Here is a 17,231-nt window from a genome sequence, read left to right as displayed (position 1 = left end):
GTGCCCAGGTTTCCTGATCACATCTTTGGAGGGTAGTGTAGGGCAATGTAACTTTTATTCTAGGACATAACTTACTCTTACTTTTTAGGCTATCATTTTCCTTATTTAGATGTTCAGAACATAGTCTGCATTTTAAAGACAATTTTCATTGGCGTCTTCATGTAATAGAAGTACTTAAAGTACTATATTTCTATTTTAACTTAGATATGCTTCTCTCTTTTTCACCCATATCTGGGGATGGCCCTCACAATTCACAATAAGTTTTAGAAGGATTGGAATGTTTTACACAAGTAATTCTCTGCAACAAAAGAAAGGGAAGAACATTAGTAGGCAGCGAATCTTAGGATCATGAGAATGCCATGATTTATTACTGGACATGTAGGTCTAGTGAGTCAGGTCTAGTGAATTACTATTCTGGTCTCCCCCAAGATCTTTTACCTGTAGGCTGTATGTGTGGATAAAGGATGTCACACTGGAAAACTAACCAAGTATTTATTGAAAGTCTTTCCAGTTCTCTGCAAGCTGTTGTGAGGGTTATAAAATGTGCCTTGAGACATGGATCCTACATCGTTAAAACAGGAAATAACATGGTACCAATAGAAAATAGATCTCATTTTAGTTATTTTTATGCCTGAGGTTAAGATATAGAAGTGATAAAGGAAGTTTCCAAAAAAAAAACAAAAAACATTGCCCAATTGTAGAATAGGTGAGACATTACATACAAGCCTTATGTTAAAGAGATTTTCAGTGACAGCTTAACAATTCACTAGTTCAATATGGCCCACAAAAAGTGGCTGCAATTTTCAGCTGTAGTAATTGGAATATAATATATAAAATGAGGAAAATAATTGTGGATATTTAGTCTGAGGACGATAAGATGTGGGAGAATATGATAGCTGTTTTTAAATATTCGAAGACTTCCCTAGGGGAAAAAATAAAGTTGCTCAATATTGCTTCAAAAGAATGGGTGACAACTAGAGGAAGGCTGATTTTTGGCTCAGTCTGAGGGAGGACTAAAATGAGACTTAATCAAAGATGATACAGGGCTTCTTCCTAAGGTGATTGTTTCCTGGCATTGGCAGAAAAGGGATTTTATTATCGGGTGGTTGTGGGGAGCTGCTGGTGTTGGCAGTAGTGGTGGTAGCAGTGTTGGATTTGGCTAGCGGTCCCTGGATCTGGATTTCATGGACTAATAGAACTTAAATAAAAATGTTAAGAAGGGACACAAATAAAGGATAATCAGTCTTACTTTGTCAAGTAAGAGTACTAAGCAAAGTCAACTACCAACTGCTATTACCATGATTTCTTACAAGAAAGGTGATTTTTTTTAATGCTCCAGGAGTAGGAAGAATATAATTGCCTAATAATAGACAGTGCTTTGAAATAAATACATTTAGCTGAAAAAATGGTATTAGATGCTCTTTTAAAAAATTTTTGCTTCAGAATTGTGAACTTTTCATTAGGGTTACCACTGAGCTAACTGACCTGAGATGCAGTGACTGGTCTTGCTGCTTCCTGCTATGGCCCTGCCCTTTGCCTTTCACAAATTCATTATGGCTCCCTGAACCCTGAGCACATTTTTCCCATTCAAAGGCTGGACAGCAGGTATTAAGCATTATAGATGCTTACTCTGTAATGAGAAACATTGAAAGAAGTTGTAAAGAGAAAACTCTGGAGAGAAACATAGCAAAAGACTGTTTTGGGGAATCTCTAAATTGGCGAATGATGAGTGCATTTTTTTCTTCACAAACTCAGATTTGCATGACCCTCACTTTTCCATGCCTGCTCTCACACCATATGTATCATGTTTTACTTTCAATTCTAATCTTAATATGTGGCATGGCTGAAATGTTCATAAGTTATCAGGAAACTTATTTTGAACTGCAGCTGATATTTGAAGTGCCTATTTCTACTTTGCTTTTTAGAATTCCTCTCAACAGCTTTACTCCAAAAGGGCTAGCTATTCCAGACTCTGTATGTTATATGGGGTGGCTGATGACACTATGCATTTTCTTTCTTTTTTTTATTTGACACTATGCGTGTCAAATGAAGTTTCTATAATTATTTGTATGCCCTGTAATTGAAACATTAGTCTGCATGTTTGCCATCCTTTCTGGAAAATTGTTCTTCTGTGTTTAGTTACAGAGAATTCTTTATGTGGAAACGAAGCAAAACCTTGTCACCCCTAAAAAGAGACTATGATTCAATGGTGCTAACCTCAGATTGGGCAACAGGAAGTGGGCAAGAAATATATGTTAAAGCATAAATTTGGGCACTTAAATTTTCAAAAATGAAATAATAATAATAGCTAACAGTTATAGAGCTAGGTGCCAGGCACTTTTCTAGTTGTTTACATATATTATTTACCTTTCACAACAGTCCTATGATACAGTTTTTTTTAAACTTTTTTTATTAATTAAAAAAATTAACAAACAAAACATTAAGGTATCATTCCATTCTACATATACAATCAATCAGTAATTCTTTTTTTTTTTTTTTTTTACATGGGCAGGCACTGGGAATCGAACTCGGGTCTCTTACCTGCTGAGCCACTGTGGCCCACCCAGGAATTCTTAATATCATCACATAGTTGCATATTCATCATTTCTTAGTACATTTGCATCGATTTAGAAAAAGAAATAAAATGATAATAGAGAAAAAAAAGATTATACATACCATACCCCCTTACCCCTCGCTTTCATTTACCACTAGCATTTCAAATTGAATTTATTTTAACATTTGTTCCCCCTATTATTTATTTTTATTCCATATGTTCTACTCTTCTGTTGATATAGTAGCTAAAAGGAGCATATGATACAGTTTTTATTGTTATTCTTATTTTGAGAAAATACAGATAAAGGAGGTTAAGTAACTTGGCCTAAGGTGACTGAGCTAGTAAGTGAAGTTGGAATTTGAACCCAGGCAGTCTGACTTCATAGTCTTTATCTATGACTGCAAAAGCCAGTTGAAGTTGCTATTGAAATTCCTTGAAAAAACAAGGATATTCACTTATATAACCACTTTAAGTACAGTTACCAAGTTCATTAAATTTAACATTAAATATTAAGCTTATAGACTATGCTCCAAATTTTTTCATATGTCCCAGTAATGTCCTTTGGGGACTTTTCTCCTCCATTAATATTAGACCCAGTCCAGGATCATGTATTGCCTTTAGTTGTTCTCTCTTTGATTATTTATTCTTTTTACAATTCCACAATTTTAGGTTTTTATTTCTAGCTGCTGTAAGGTGCTGGAGGCTAAAAGAAGTACACAATACTGTGAAGCGCTGAAAAAGGAATATTTAAAAGAATCATGAGAGTCCATCCTAAAAAAAGAGACTACTTTCAGCTGGACTAGTAGGTGATGCCTAGAGCAGTGGTTCATAAAGCTTGGAAGCATCAGCATTATTTTGGAACTCACATATTCTCAGGGTCAAACTCAGACCACCAATCAGAAACCCTAGGGGTGGGTCTCAGCAGTCCATGCTTTAATAAGCTTTCTAGATCATTCTGATGCATGGTAAAATTAGAAAATCTCTGGCCTAGAGGCTGAAGCAGTGGGTAAATATAAAATCTGTGAGACAAAAATCTGAGAGTGGCAGAACTGGAGGAAAAAGCTGAAAAGATTGAATATGACATGTCTAAAGTGGATGGAGATGAAGGGAAAGATGAGGGAAAAATATATTATTAAAGATACATGTTGGGTGGGCCACGGTGGCTCAGTGGCAGTGTTCTCGCCTGTCATGCTGAAGACCCAGGTTCAATTCCTGGTACCTGCCCATGCAAAAGAAAAAGATACATGAGTGTTTTTTTTTTTTTTAAATATGGGCAGGCACCGGGAATCAAACCCGGGTCCTTGGGCCTGGCAGGCAAGCACTCTTACCTGCTGAGCCACCGTGGCCCACCCTACATGAGTGTTTTAAATGATCAGGCAGAAGGAAAAGGAGAGCCACTGAATGAATGTATGTTAAATGTCAGAGAAGAGTGAGACATGGCCCATATTGCTGTCATTTCTCTGGGGGCAAGAAGGAAGGTGAAAGATACTTTGCTCAGCCTAGTCTAATAGGGAGTAGTTGAGTATAGCTAGAACTGTCTAGAAGAACTAAAGCCCTAAAGTTCAGTGGAAAGATGAGAGGGCTAAGAATATGAAAGGATGCATGTGAGTGAGTGCTTTGCATCTGAATCAAGCCAGTTGAATACCATGAACTGCTTTTATGAGATGCCTCAGCCTATATAATTTGAGGTCCAGTTTCCTTCACTTTTAACTGTCTAGTTGTATATCTTAAGTTGGGTGTTCTGGATGTACTGAAGCCTCCTCTTTGGGTGGGGACAAAGATAACACTAAAAGTACAGAAAAAGGTTTGAGTGAAATCTCATGCCTATTCTTACAGAATGACAGTAAGAACAAATTCTGGATCACCCAGCACATAGAACAGGATGTCCCATTTTGTATCATTCCACTTGGTAGGATTTTCCCTGTACATCTGTTTTCTTTGCCATTTTGTTGCTGTAAATTATATGATCAAGTATTAACAAATGCTCCTCACTCTTGTGCCTTGTTCTGATTTCTGTTTGTTTTTAGCACCAGAAAAGTACCACTGTAAGCCATGAAATGTCTGGTCTGAATTGGAAACCCTTTGTATATGGCGGCCTTGCCTCTATTGTTGCTGAATTTGGTAAGAATGTGAAAATTGACAAATCTGCTCCTTTTGGTATAGATGGTAGATTATGGTGGCAGTTATTTTTGGTGAAAACTACAGAAAAACTGAAAAGAAGTTTACCTTGTTTGTTTAAAAAATTATTGTCTCAAAGCCATCAAATAATAATTTCTGAGAAAGTACTAATAATGGTATGCAAGTGAAGTTAAGCCAAACTTAGGAGACTTTTTTTGATGATTCATTAATTCGCTCGGCCTAAGTAATATATGTAAAATATAGAGGGAGCTGGATAAGATAAAATCACGGCTTCTGCTAGATTCCTGTGCTAAGGATCTCTCCCCAAAGTTAAATTGTTTGTAATTTTTTTTCTTATAAACCAAACTTCTTTTTTAATAAACATGTGACCCATTTTATAAGAAAATTGAATTATAAATAAGATTGGTATCTATTTGATTTTTAAACTTTTTAGTTTGAAATAATTTTTAACTTACAAGACAATTGCAAAATAATACAACCCCCCACAGAGAATTCCCATATACCTCTCCACACATATCTACCAACTTTTACTATTATGGCACATTTGCTGTTTCATTCTATCTATCCATATTTATATCTTTTTATTTATCTCTTTTCTAAACATGTGAGAGTAGGTTGTATACATCATGCCCCTTGAACACTTAATATTGCCATGTACATTTCCTAAAAACAAGGCTATTCACTTATATAACCACTTTTAAGTACAGTTACCAAGTTCAAGAAATTTAATATTAAATATTAAGCTTATAGACTATGCTCCAAATTTTTTTCATATGTCCCAATAATGTCCTTTGGGGACTTTTCTCCTCCATTAATATTAGACCCAGTCCAGGATCATGTATTGCCTTTAGTTGTTATCTCTTTGATTATTTATTCTTTTTTTTTTTTTACAATTCCACAATTTTAGGTTTTTATTTCTAGCTGCTCTAAGGTACTGGAGGCTAAAAGAAATATCAGCATAATGATTCAGCACTCTGAATTACTGGTCTAGGAACCCAACTGGAGGTGGTAGGTTTTGGAAAGTTACCCTAGTGCATGGGACCTTTGTAGAATCTTATATAATGCCCTAGGTATTCTTTAGGGTTGGCAGGAATGTTTTTGGTTGGGGTTTGACAAGTTATGGTAGATAGCAATGCCTAACTGAAGCATGCGTAAGAGTGACCTCTGGAGTAGCCTCTCGAACTCTATTTAAACTCTCTCAACCATTGATACCTTATTTGTTACACTTCTTTTCCCCCTCTTGGTCAGGATGGTATTGTTGATCCCACGGTGTCAGGGCCAGGCTCATCCCTGAGGGTCATCTCCCATGCCGCCAGGGATACTTCCATCCCTGGATGTCATGTCCCATGTAGGGGGGAGGCAGTGGTTTCACTTGCCGAGTTGGGCTTAGAAAGAGAGAGGCCACATCTGAACAACAAAAGAGGTCCTTTGGAGGTGACCCTTAGGCATACCAATAGGTAGGCTAAGCTTCTGCACTATATGCATAAGCTTTGCAAGAACAAGCCTCAAGATCAAGGCCTTGGCCTATTGATTTAGGTGTCCCTAATGTTTGGCACAGTATCTGGGGTTTCTATTTGATTTTAATTTTGAAATATTTTTAGATTGTGTTATTCCATACTCTCTTTCCTCAACTACCTGTAAGTAACTACAATCCACCAATCTTTGTTGACTTTCTTTGCATATGTTCTGGTGTAGTGATATCAAGTTTATCAGTGACCAGCGCTACATAATCACTTTGTTGATTTTGGACCTTGAAATACTCCTGGAAATATATTTTATTAATGTAATGGCCACCTCTGTTTGTTGACATAATGAGAGAAAGAAGGTTGGTTAAAGAAACACAATTTTTTCCCCTAGTATTCTATGGTTATTCTTCCTGAATTACCTAAGGAACTAGGATGAGTAGAGCAAAGTAGGATTTTGCTGTTATCTTCCATCATATTAGGGAACTGTTCATGTCTTGTTAGCAGATAAAAGAGAAAACAACAACTTTGAAATAGTATTTGAAAGTAACTGGAGCAGCAATAGCATGCTTTCCATTTTTGTGAAAGGTTGGAGAAATTTTGTGGGGGGAGAGGTAGGGAAAATTGAGGTTATGGGGGCAGGGGAAAGAGACCGATAAATGCCAGATTGTAAGCTACAGATGAAATTAAAACAACTTCTAAGTTATTTTAAATTTACAGTATATTAGAAGAATCATAAAGCACTTTATCACAGTTTCAGTTATACTGTGGGTCAAATCATGCTGTCTAGATATAGTATAGGGTGTTTTACTTTGCCACATACAGCCCTCATATTCTGACAGTGGTATTCTAGTAGGGGTCCTCTGTATGTTTTAAAAAGGATTTTGTCTTATCTTTTAAAAATTGCCACTGGCTTACATTCAGCCAGAATTTAATTGTTGCTCTTTGGAAATAATTCTAAATGAGTATGTCCTTTATAGGAACTTTTCCTGTGGACCTAACCAAAACACGACTTCAAGTTCAAGGCCAAAGTATCGATGTCCGCTTCAAAGAGATAAAATACAGAGGGATGTTTCATGCCTTATTCCGAATTTATAGAGAAGAAGGTATATTGGCTTTGTATTCAGGGTAAGATTGGATACTTTCCTTCCATCATGATTAGAAGAAACGATGTAATTCAGCTGACTGATAATTTGTGCCCTTTATGGTCACCAGTTCAACTTGTAATACAATATTGATGCGTCAGTTTATATTTCACCTGCTTGCAAGTTTTGAGCTTTGAATTTTGTGTTCATCTGGCTATAAGTGTTATGTTTAAAAATGGGTATATCATTGCAACATTGATTTTCTCCTGTTTTCCTGAGGGTCATTGATAGCCATGAGTTAAAGCAGAACAAGTTCAATGTATCTATCTCTGTGACATTCTTCCTGAGTTGGCAAACACTGACTTCCTTTAAAATTTTCTTCTTTAAAGAAATATTGTTCTGGCAGTTTGAACAGAAAATGCAGATAAAAGAGAGGAAGAGACATCTCTTTTCTTTGGTCAACTTTTGATTAACCATAAATTTGTGGCTTATCGTCCAGTTTGCAGTTTATCCATTGCCAATTGCCTAGGCTCCCAGTTTATGTGCTCAGAAGATGGCCATGGATTTTATTATTAGCCTACGCTAGACTTAATTCAAAAGACAATTTTGTTGGGAAAAATATCATATAACACATTCTGAAGCTAAGCTAACTGTGATTCATGGATCTTCTGCTTCACCTTGCTCTTTTATCACAGTGTATAATCACAAGGTATTTGTTTCTCATAACGCACAATAAAGTTGAAAATATGCGTATTTAGTTTTAATTTTTTAATCCTAACAGTATGAACTATTGCTGTCTTTCTGTTTATAACTCCTAAAATATAGTTCTGCAATTTGGAAGAATCTCCAGGGAGGTATGAATGAGAATACATTCCGTTTATAAAAAGAGCTTAAATAGGATGAGATCTTGGCTCCAGAACCTCCTTGTTTATAGGCTTAAAGATGCATCTGAAACTGTTAAGAAGTAGAGATTGATTTTTTAATGGTGAATATAATTCTTTTTATAGATTGTGGATTCAATTTGCTAATAATTTGTTGAGGATTTTTATATCTAAGTTCTCAAGTGATATTGGTCTGTAGATTTATTTTTTTTGTTTTGTCTTTATCTGGTTTTGGTTTTAGGACAAGACTAGCCTCATAAATGAATTGGGAAGCATTCCCTTCTCTTCTGTTTTCTGTAAGAGATTGTTAATTCTTCTTTAAATGGAGATAGAACTCCCCAGTGAAATATTCTGAGCCAGGAGGTTTATATTTTGGGTGCTTTTTAAATGATGAATTGAGTTTCTTTATCGGTTATTAAGACTGTTCAGCTTCTCTTTCATCTTGGTTGAGTTTTCATAGTTTGTGGTTTTTGAGTCTATTTCTTCTAAGTTGTTGCATTTATGAGCATAAAGTTGCTATTAACCTTTTAATTGCTGAAGAATTTGCAGTGTTATCCCGTTTCATTGATACTGGTGCTTTGTGTCTTCTTTATATCTTTGTGAGTCTTACTAACAGTTTATCAATTTTACTGATTTTATTTTTTGAAGAGCCAGCTTTTTATTTCATTGATGTGTCTCTATTTTCTTATTTTCACTTTCTTTGATTTATGCTCATATCTTTATTAGTTTCTTCCTTCTTCTTGCTTTGGCTTTACTTTGCTCTTCTTTTTCTAGTGTCTTGAGGTAGGAACTTAGATAATTGATTTGAGACTTTTCTTTTCTAATGTAAACATTTCATGCTGTAAATTTCCTCTCAGTGCTGCTTTGGCTGTACTCCACATGTGTATACTTTTAATTAGAGAAGTTGTAGGTTTACAGAAGTCATGTAAAATTTAGAACTTTCCCACATACCCTGCTATTGGTGACACTTTGTATTCGTGTGGTACCTTTGTTATAATAGATGAAAGACTATTAAAAAATACTCTTAATTATAGTCCATAGTTTACATTATGTGTATTTTCCCACATATTCCACCCTATTATTAACACCTTGTAATGGTGTTGTACATTTGTTATAATTAATGAAAGAACATTTTTATATTTTACTATTAACTACAGTCCATTGCCCACAACAGGGTTCGCTGTGCTATATTGTCCCATGTCTTATCTTCTGACTTTCCTTCTGGTAACATAAACAACCCCAAACTTCCCCTTTCAACCTGATTCACAAACACAATTCAGCACTGTTAGTTAAACTCACAATAAAGTACTACCATCACCATTATCCATTTCCAAACATTTACAATCAACCTAAATAGACAATTTTTTTAACTTTTTTATTGTATAATATAACATATTTACAAAGCAAAGAAACAAAAAAAGCAATAATTTTCAAAGTACTCTTCAACAAGTAGTTATAGGACAGATCCCAGAGTTTGTCATGGGCCTTCATACGATCCTCTCAGATTTTTCCTTCTAGCTGCTCCAGAATATAGGAGTATTTAAATATTATTTTAAATATTCTTTTATCACCATAGTCAGTTTTTTCTTTCTTTTTTGTGAAAAAATAACATATATGCAAAAAAGCAATAAATTTCAAAGCACAATACCACAGTTAGTTGTAGAACATATTTCAGAGTTTGACATGGATTACAATTCCATAATTCTAAGTTTTTACTTCTAGCTACTCTAAGATACTGAAGACTAAAAGAGATATCAATTTAATGATTCAGCAATCATATTCATTTGTTAAATTCTATCTTCTCTGTATAACTCCACCATCATCTTTGATCTTTCTGTCCCTCTCTTTAGGGGTATTTGGGCTATGGCCATTCTAACTTTTTCATGTTGGAATGGCCTGTTACTAATATGGGATAGGGAGATGTAACTATCTGATGTTCTGGAGAGGCTGGGCCTTCTAGATTTCAGGACTTATCTGGACCAGGGACCCATCTGGAAGTTGTAGGTTTCTGGAAAGTTATGCTAGTGCATGGAACCCTTGTGGAATCTTATATATTGCTCTAGGTGTTCTTTACGATTGGCTGGAATGGTCCTGATTGGGGGTTGGCAGGTTATGATAGGTAGCAAGGTCTAACTGAAGATTGCATAGGAGCAACCTCTAGAGTAGCCTCTACACTCTATTTGAACTCTCTTTGCCTCTGATACTTTATTAGTTACACTTCTTTTCCCCCTTTTGGTCAGGATGGAATTGTTGTTCCAATGGTACCAGGGCTGAATTCACCCTCGGAGTCATCTCCCATGTCACCAGGGAGACTTTCACCCCTGGATGTCAGGTCCCACGTAGGAGGGAGGGCAATTTTCATTTGCAAAGTTGGGCTTAGAGAGAATTAGTCCACATCTGAGCAACAAAAGAGATCTTCCAGAAGTAACTCTTAGGTAGGTTAAGCTTCTCCACTACCTACCTAAACTTCACAAGAGTAAACCTCAAGATCAAGGGCATAGGCTATTGATTTGGGTGTCCCTAAAGTTTGACAAAGTATCAGGGGATTTCCTGATAGTAATGTTTAATAGTTCCATATTTCCCTCCCATCCTTCAATGGACTTTGCCAATACTTTTTGATTATCTGCTTAATATACTCTAGGATGTATCTAGGCATTACATTAGGCTATACAGGATTAAAGGACCGTTTTCTTATTCTGGGCTCCCTGTGTTTCAGTTATTCAAATGAGCTATACAGATAGGTTAAGTTTGATTGTGTGCTACGGAAAATTTTGGATCTGGACCAAATAAACCTTTCTTCCTTTGGTCTCAAAAGGTATGTGTGGTTCTAAAATATAGACATTGTTTTCCTTAGGCTGTGTTCTGAATTAGTTTAACCTCAACCTGATCAGCGTCATTCTTTTTAACCCTTTCTTTTCTTTTAAAATTAAAAAAAAATACCTAAAACCACCAAACGCAAACATTCCCAACTTTTGATCATTCCATTCTACGTATAATCAGTAATTCACGATATCATCACATAGTTGCATATTCATCATCATGATCATTTCTTGGAACATTTGCATCTATTCAGAAAAAGAAATAAAAAGAAAACAGAAAAAAATTCATACATACCACACCCCCACCCCTCCCCCTCATTGATCACGAGCATTTCAATCTAAATTTATTTTAACATTTGTTCCCCCTATTATTCATCTTTATTCCATATGTTTTACTTATCTATTGATAAGGTAGATAAAAGAAGCATCAGACACAAGGTTTTCACAATCACACAGTCACATTGCGAAAGCTATGTCATTATACAATCATCTTCAAGAAACATGGCTACGGGAACACAGCTCTACATTTTCAGGCAGTCCCCTCCAGCCTCTCCACTACACCTTGACTAACAAGGTGATATCTATTTAATGCGTAAGCATAACCTCCAGGATAATCTCTCGATTCTGTTTGGAATCACTCAGCCGTTGACACTTTATTTTGTCTCATTTCACTCTTACCCCTTTCAGTTGAGAAGGTTTTCTCAATCCCCTGATGCTGACTCTCAGCTCATTCTAGGGGTTTTCTCAATCCCTTGATGCTGAGTCTCAGCTCGTTCCAGGATTTCTGTCCCATGTTGCCAGGAAGGTCCACACCCCTGGGAGTCAGGCCCCACGCAGACAGGGGGAGGGTTGTGAGTTTGCTTCTTGTATTGGCTGGAGAGAGAGGTCACATCTGAGCAACAAAAGAGGTTCTCCTGGGGGTGACTCTTAGGCCTAATTTGAAGTAGGCTTGACCTATCCTTTGTGGGGTTAAGTTTCATATGAACAAACCCCAAGATTGGGGGTTCAGCCTATAGCTTTGGTTGTCCACACTGCTTGTGAGAAAATCAAGAATTCAACTTGGGGAAGTTGAATTTTCCCCCTTTCTCACCATTCCCCAAAGGGGACTTTGCACATACTTTTTTATTCGCTCTTCAAATCACTCTGGACAAACCAACAAAATCTCATGCTCTACTCAAAGTTCCATGTACTTATGGTGTTCAGTTAAGCTGTCTACATAAGTTATATTAGGAAATGCACTAGTCAAAATATAAATTTTGTACCAAATAAACATTTTTTTTGCTTTAGTCTGACACATAAGTTAAAATTTAAAAATATTAATTACCATCTATTTTCAGCACTCTGCAGTAATGACATTCCTTTGTTCTTCCTCATGCAAAAATATTTTTTAAATTTGTACCTTTACTCACTATCATTATACACTCTAGGTATTCCTAGATTATACCATCTCAGTCTTGATCATCTATCTTTCTTTCTGATTTCATTTGTGCCCCCAGCCCTCCTCCCTCTATCATTCTCACATTCAGTGTTTTAACCTAATTGTATTACAGTTAGGTGGTATTATGCTGTCCATTTCTGAGTTTTTACATTCAGTCCTGTTGCACAATCTGTATCCCTTCAGCTCCAATTACCTGATATCTTACCCTATTTCTATCTCCTGATGGTCTCTGTTACCAGTGAAATTCTCCAAGTTTATTCACTAATGTCAGTTCATATCAGTGAGACCATACAGTGTTCGTCCTTTTGTTTCTGACTAATCTCACTCAGCATAATGTCCTTAAGATCCATCCATGTTGTTAACATACTTCATAACTTTATTCTGTCTTACAGCTGCATAATGTTCCATCGTATGTATATACCACCGTTTGTTTAGCCACTCGTCTGTTGATGGACATTTTGGCTGTTTCCATCTCTTCGCAATTGTAAATAATGCTGCTATAAGCATTGATGTTTCAAATGTCTGTTTGAGTCCTTGCCCTCATGTCCTCTGAGTAGATACCTAGCAATGGTATTGCGAGGTCATATGGCAATTCTATATTTAGCTTTTTGAGGAACCGCCAAACTGCCTTCCACAGTGGTTGTACCATTTGACATTCCCACCAACAGTGGATAAGTGTGCCTCTTTCTCCACATCCTCTCCAGTACTTGTCATTTTCTGTTTTATTGATAATGGCCATTCTGGTGGGTGTGAGATGATATCTCATTGTGGTTTTGATTTGCATTTCTGTAATAGCCAGGGAAGTTGAGCATCTCTTCATGTGCCTTTTGGCCATTTGTACTAAGTAGAAATTTTATACAAGTTAAGCATCAGCTCTTCATTCTCTACCCCCATCTATCCCCTGGTGACTTATATTCTAGATTCTAACTCTATGAGTTTGTTATAATTAGTTCATATGCATGAGATCATACCATATTAGTCCTTTTGTATCTGGCTTATTTTACTCAGAACAATGTCCTACTGGTTCATCCGTGTTGTTGCATGCATCAAGACTTCATTCCTTCTTACAGATGAATAATATTCCATTTTGTGCATACACTAGATTTGTTTATCCATTCATCAGTTGGTGGACACTTGGGTTGCTTCCATCTTTTGGCATTTGTGAAAAATGCTGTTATGTATATCATTGTGAAAATGACTGTTTGAGCCCCTGTTTTCAGTTTTTCTGTGTCTATACCTATTAGCAGGATTGCTGGATTATACAGCAATTTTATGCTTAGCTTCCTCAGGAACCACCAAACTGTCTTCCACAGCAGCTACACCATTTTACATTCCCACAAGCAGTGAATAAATGTTCCTTTGTCTCTACATCCTGTCCAGCACTGGTAATTTTTTTTTTAATAGTGGTCATTCTAGTAGGTATAAGACGATATCTCATTGTGGTTTTAATTTGCATTTCCCTGATCATTAATGATGTGGAGCATCTTTTCATATGCTTTTTAGACTGTTATATTTCATCTTTGGCAAAATGTCTATTCAAGTCTTTTGTTCATTTTAAAATTGGGTTGTTGTCTTTCTGTTGTTGAGTTGTAGCATTTCTTTATCTATTCTGGATATTAAACCCTTATCATATATGTGGTTTCCAAATATTTTCTCCCACTGACTATGTTGCCTTTTCACTTTCTTGACAAAGTCCTTTAAAGTAGAAAAGGTTTGAATTTTGAGGAAGTTCCATTTATCTATTTTCTTTCTTTTGCTGCGTGTGCTTTGGGTGTAGAGTATAGGAAACCATTGCTGCCAAAAGATCTTAAAGGCGCTTCCCTACATTTTCTAGGAGCTTTATAGTTCTGGTTCTTATATTTAGGTCTTTGGCCCATTTTGCATTAATTTTTGTATAGGGTGTGAGATAATGGTTCTCTTTCATTCTTTTGTTTATGGATATCCAGTTCTCCCAGCAGCATTTGTTGAAGAGGCTGTTCTGTCCCAGTTGAGTGAATTTGCCAGCTTTGTCAAAAATCAGTTGGCCATAGATGTGAAGATCTGTTTCTCAACTGTCAGTTTGATTCCATTGCTCAATATATCTAGCCTTATGCCAGTACCATGCTGTTTTGACCACTATACCTTTGTAATATGCTTTAAAGTCAATAAATGTGAGTCTTCCATCTTTGCTCTTCTTTTTCAAGGTGATTTTGGCTATTCAAAGCCTGTTACCTTTCCAAATAAATTTGTTAATTGGCTTTTGTATTTCTGTAGAGTAAGCTGTTAGAATTTTGATTGGGATTGCATTGAATATGTAAATCAATTTGGTTAGAATTGACACCTTAACAATATTTACTCTTCCAATCCATGAACATGGAATGTCCTTCCATTTATTTAGGTCTTTCATATCTTTTAGCAATGTTTAGTAGTTTTCTTTATACAGGTCTTTTATATCCTTGGTAAAATTTATTTCTAGGTAATTGGATTCTTTTGCCTATTCAGATCTGCTGTTGTATGCTTCTAGTGTAGTTTTAATCTCTTCCATTGTGCCTTTAATTCTCATAATTTCTGTTATGTTTCTTTTATACTTTCAAATTATCCTTTATGCTCACCCAGTGCCTTCTTAATATCCTTTAACTCTTTAGCAGAATTTTCTTTCATCTCCTTGAATTGATTTAGGAGATTTGTTTGAACATCTTTAATTAGTTATTTCAGATTCTATGTCTCCTCTGAAATTTTAATTTGTTCCTGTGACTGGTCATATTCCTCTTTCTTCCTGGGTTGTAATTTTCTGCTGATGTCTAGGCATCTGATTATCTTGATGAGCTTACTCTGAAGGTCAGTTCCTCTAGTCTAGAGTTTTATTGTTGTTTGTCTTTGTGTTAAGGCTCTTCTTTGATACTTAGTTCAACTTGTTCTAGACCTTTAGGATCTCCCAGGTCTTGGTTCAACTTGTTCTAGACCTTTAGAATCTCCCAGGTCTAACTGATCAGATTTTTTTTTCAGCTCTTTTTCATCTGATTCTTGCCTTGGATATGTGGTACCATTTTTAAGATTTCACTATTTGTGCAATTGTTTCACCCTCAGGAGAAAGCTTCTTTTCCTCAGTTTCTTCTTTGGGAATCTTGATCTGTTCTATGTGTATTTTTTAACCTCTATAGTTTTTTGTTTCATTGGGTTTTTTTTTTTTTTAATATTCCTTTCATTGCCTCAAGCTACTTTTGCCTGGCATGCAAATTCTGGGAGGAGGGTCACCTCAGAGAGGACTTTCCTAAGTTGGTATTTCCCAGCCAAAACAGGTGCAAGAACTCAGGACAGGGATGCAGACCAGCTCTAAAGAGCCCTGGGAAGAGGGTCAGTAAAGATACCAAAAGCCTTTTTGACAAACCCTTGAAGCGGTCTTTTCTGTCCTACCCAGCAGGTGGCACCCTTGTGCAAACTGTTCCCCACAGTCCACGGGAAGCACTGTGTCTTTAAAATTCCACCATCTGTGCTTCTCCATGTTGTCTGCAGCAGCTAACCAGGGACCAAAACCCAAGGTGACGCCCCTGGAGCTTGGGGGATGAACACTGGCAGCCACTATATAACAAGCTACTCATAGTTTTTAACTGCAGTTTCTTAGCCTCTTCTTCTGGCTGTTACCTGGATGCTGTACAATGGTCCCCTTTGTTCTCCAGAGCCCTTGAAGAGTTGTTTCAGAGAGTTCTAGCTGTTTTAGAGGAGTGAATCCTGGAACTCCCTACCCAGCCATCTTCCCCAGAAATTCTGCCCCACATATTTTAATATGTTGACATTTCCTTTTCATTCAGTTCTGTGTATCTTTATAATTTCCTTTGAGACTTATTCTTTGATCCATGGATTGTTTAGAAGTTTTTTGTTAAATTTCCAAAGGTTTGAGGATTTTCTTATTGTTTTTCTTATTGATTTCTAGTTTGATTCCATTATGGTTGGTGAAGATACACTATATGATTTTTGAGCTTTGTTTTATGACCTAGGATATAGTCTATCTTGCGGAATGTTCTATGAGTGCTTGAAGTATATATTCTGATGTTGTTGGGTAGAGTGAGATGGGTATTGGAGATAAATAGATTGTCTAGACATGTAACATCTGCTAATGTATGTTGAGTATAATTGGCTTTTTTTCTTTCTTTCTTTCTTTCTTTTTGCAGAATTGCTCCAGCTTTACTAAGACAGGCATCATATGGCACCATTAAAATCGGCATTTACCAAAGCTTGAAGCGATTATTTGTAGAACGTTTGGAAGGTCAGTATAGACCTCTCTCTCTCTTTCCAGGTGATACTCAAAGGGCTTTAAAAAAAATTGTAGGCATTTTATTTTATTCATTTTTTTAGCGGTTTTATTCATGTTCCATGCCATTCATCCAAAGTATACAATCAGTGGCCCTTGGTATAATCACATAGTTATGCATTCACCGCCACAGTGAATATGAGAACATTCTCATTTCTTTAAAAAGATTTTTGAAATCACATGTTTAGTCAAAGTGTTTCATTACAGGATTCCTGAGAATGGCTGACAGTCATTTCAAGACAAAATAAGCTTGTACTGACTTGGGAGAAATTCTTGCAGAGGTGATATGTTGGTTAGGGGGATGTGTTCTTCAAGTTTATCCCTTTTGCTATTGCTAAAAAAAAGTTGTCTGGCCATCTCAGGGAAATATGAAACAGTTTTGTCCAGAAAATTACTGCTGTTCTCCTCAGCGAGAGGACTTCAACCATAGGAATTTTTCAAGCTCCCAATTTTGAAAAACTTTCCTAAGGTAGAATCATTTTAGATTACTGTAATCTAGATTCTGATGTACTTATGGCCACCTTACCCGCATTCAGGATTATCACATGTCTCTATTTGTCACTG

The 17,231-nt window shown here is 36.3% G+C and overlaps 1 protein-coding gene across 13 annotated transcripts in view; it reads left to right on the top strand.

Moving 5' to 3' along the window:
- SLC25A14 (solute carrier family 25 member 14) overlaps positions 1-17,231 on the top strand; it is a 132,187-nt gene that overhangs the window by 90,551 nt on the left and 24,405 nt on the right. For all 13 annotated transcript variants that reach the window (XM_077145899.1, XM_077145897.1, XM_077145900.1 and 10 more), the window contains 3 exons: positions 4,582-4,675; positions 7,137-7,284; positions 16,528-16,622. In XM_077145899.1, coding sequence (XP_077002014.1) covers positions 4,612-4,675; positions 7,137-7,284; positions 16,528-16,622 — 307 coding nt within the window. In that variant the 5' untranslated portion in view covers positions 4,582-4,611. The remainder of the gene's footprint in view (positions 1-4,581; positions 4,676-7,136; positions 7,285-16,527; positions 16,623-17,231) is intronic.

The sequence above is a fragment of the Tamandua tetradactyla genome, chromosome X (genome assembly GCF_023851605.1).
Source record: "Tamandua tetradactyla isolate mTamTet1 chromosome X, mTamTet1.pri, whole genome shotgun sequence".
Taxonomy (NCBI): domain Eukaryota; kingdom Metazoa; phylum Chordata; class Mammalia; order Pilosa; family Myrmecophagidae; genus Tamandua; species Tamandua tetradactyla.
This window is presented reverse-complemented; position numbering and strand designations above follow the sequence as displayed.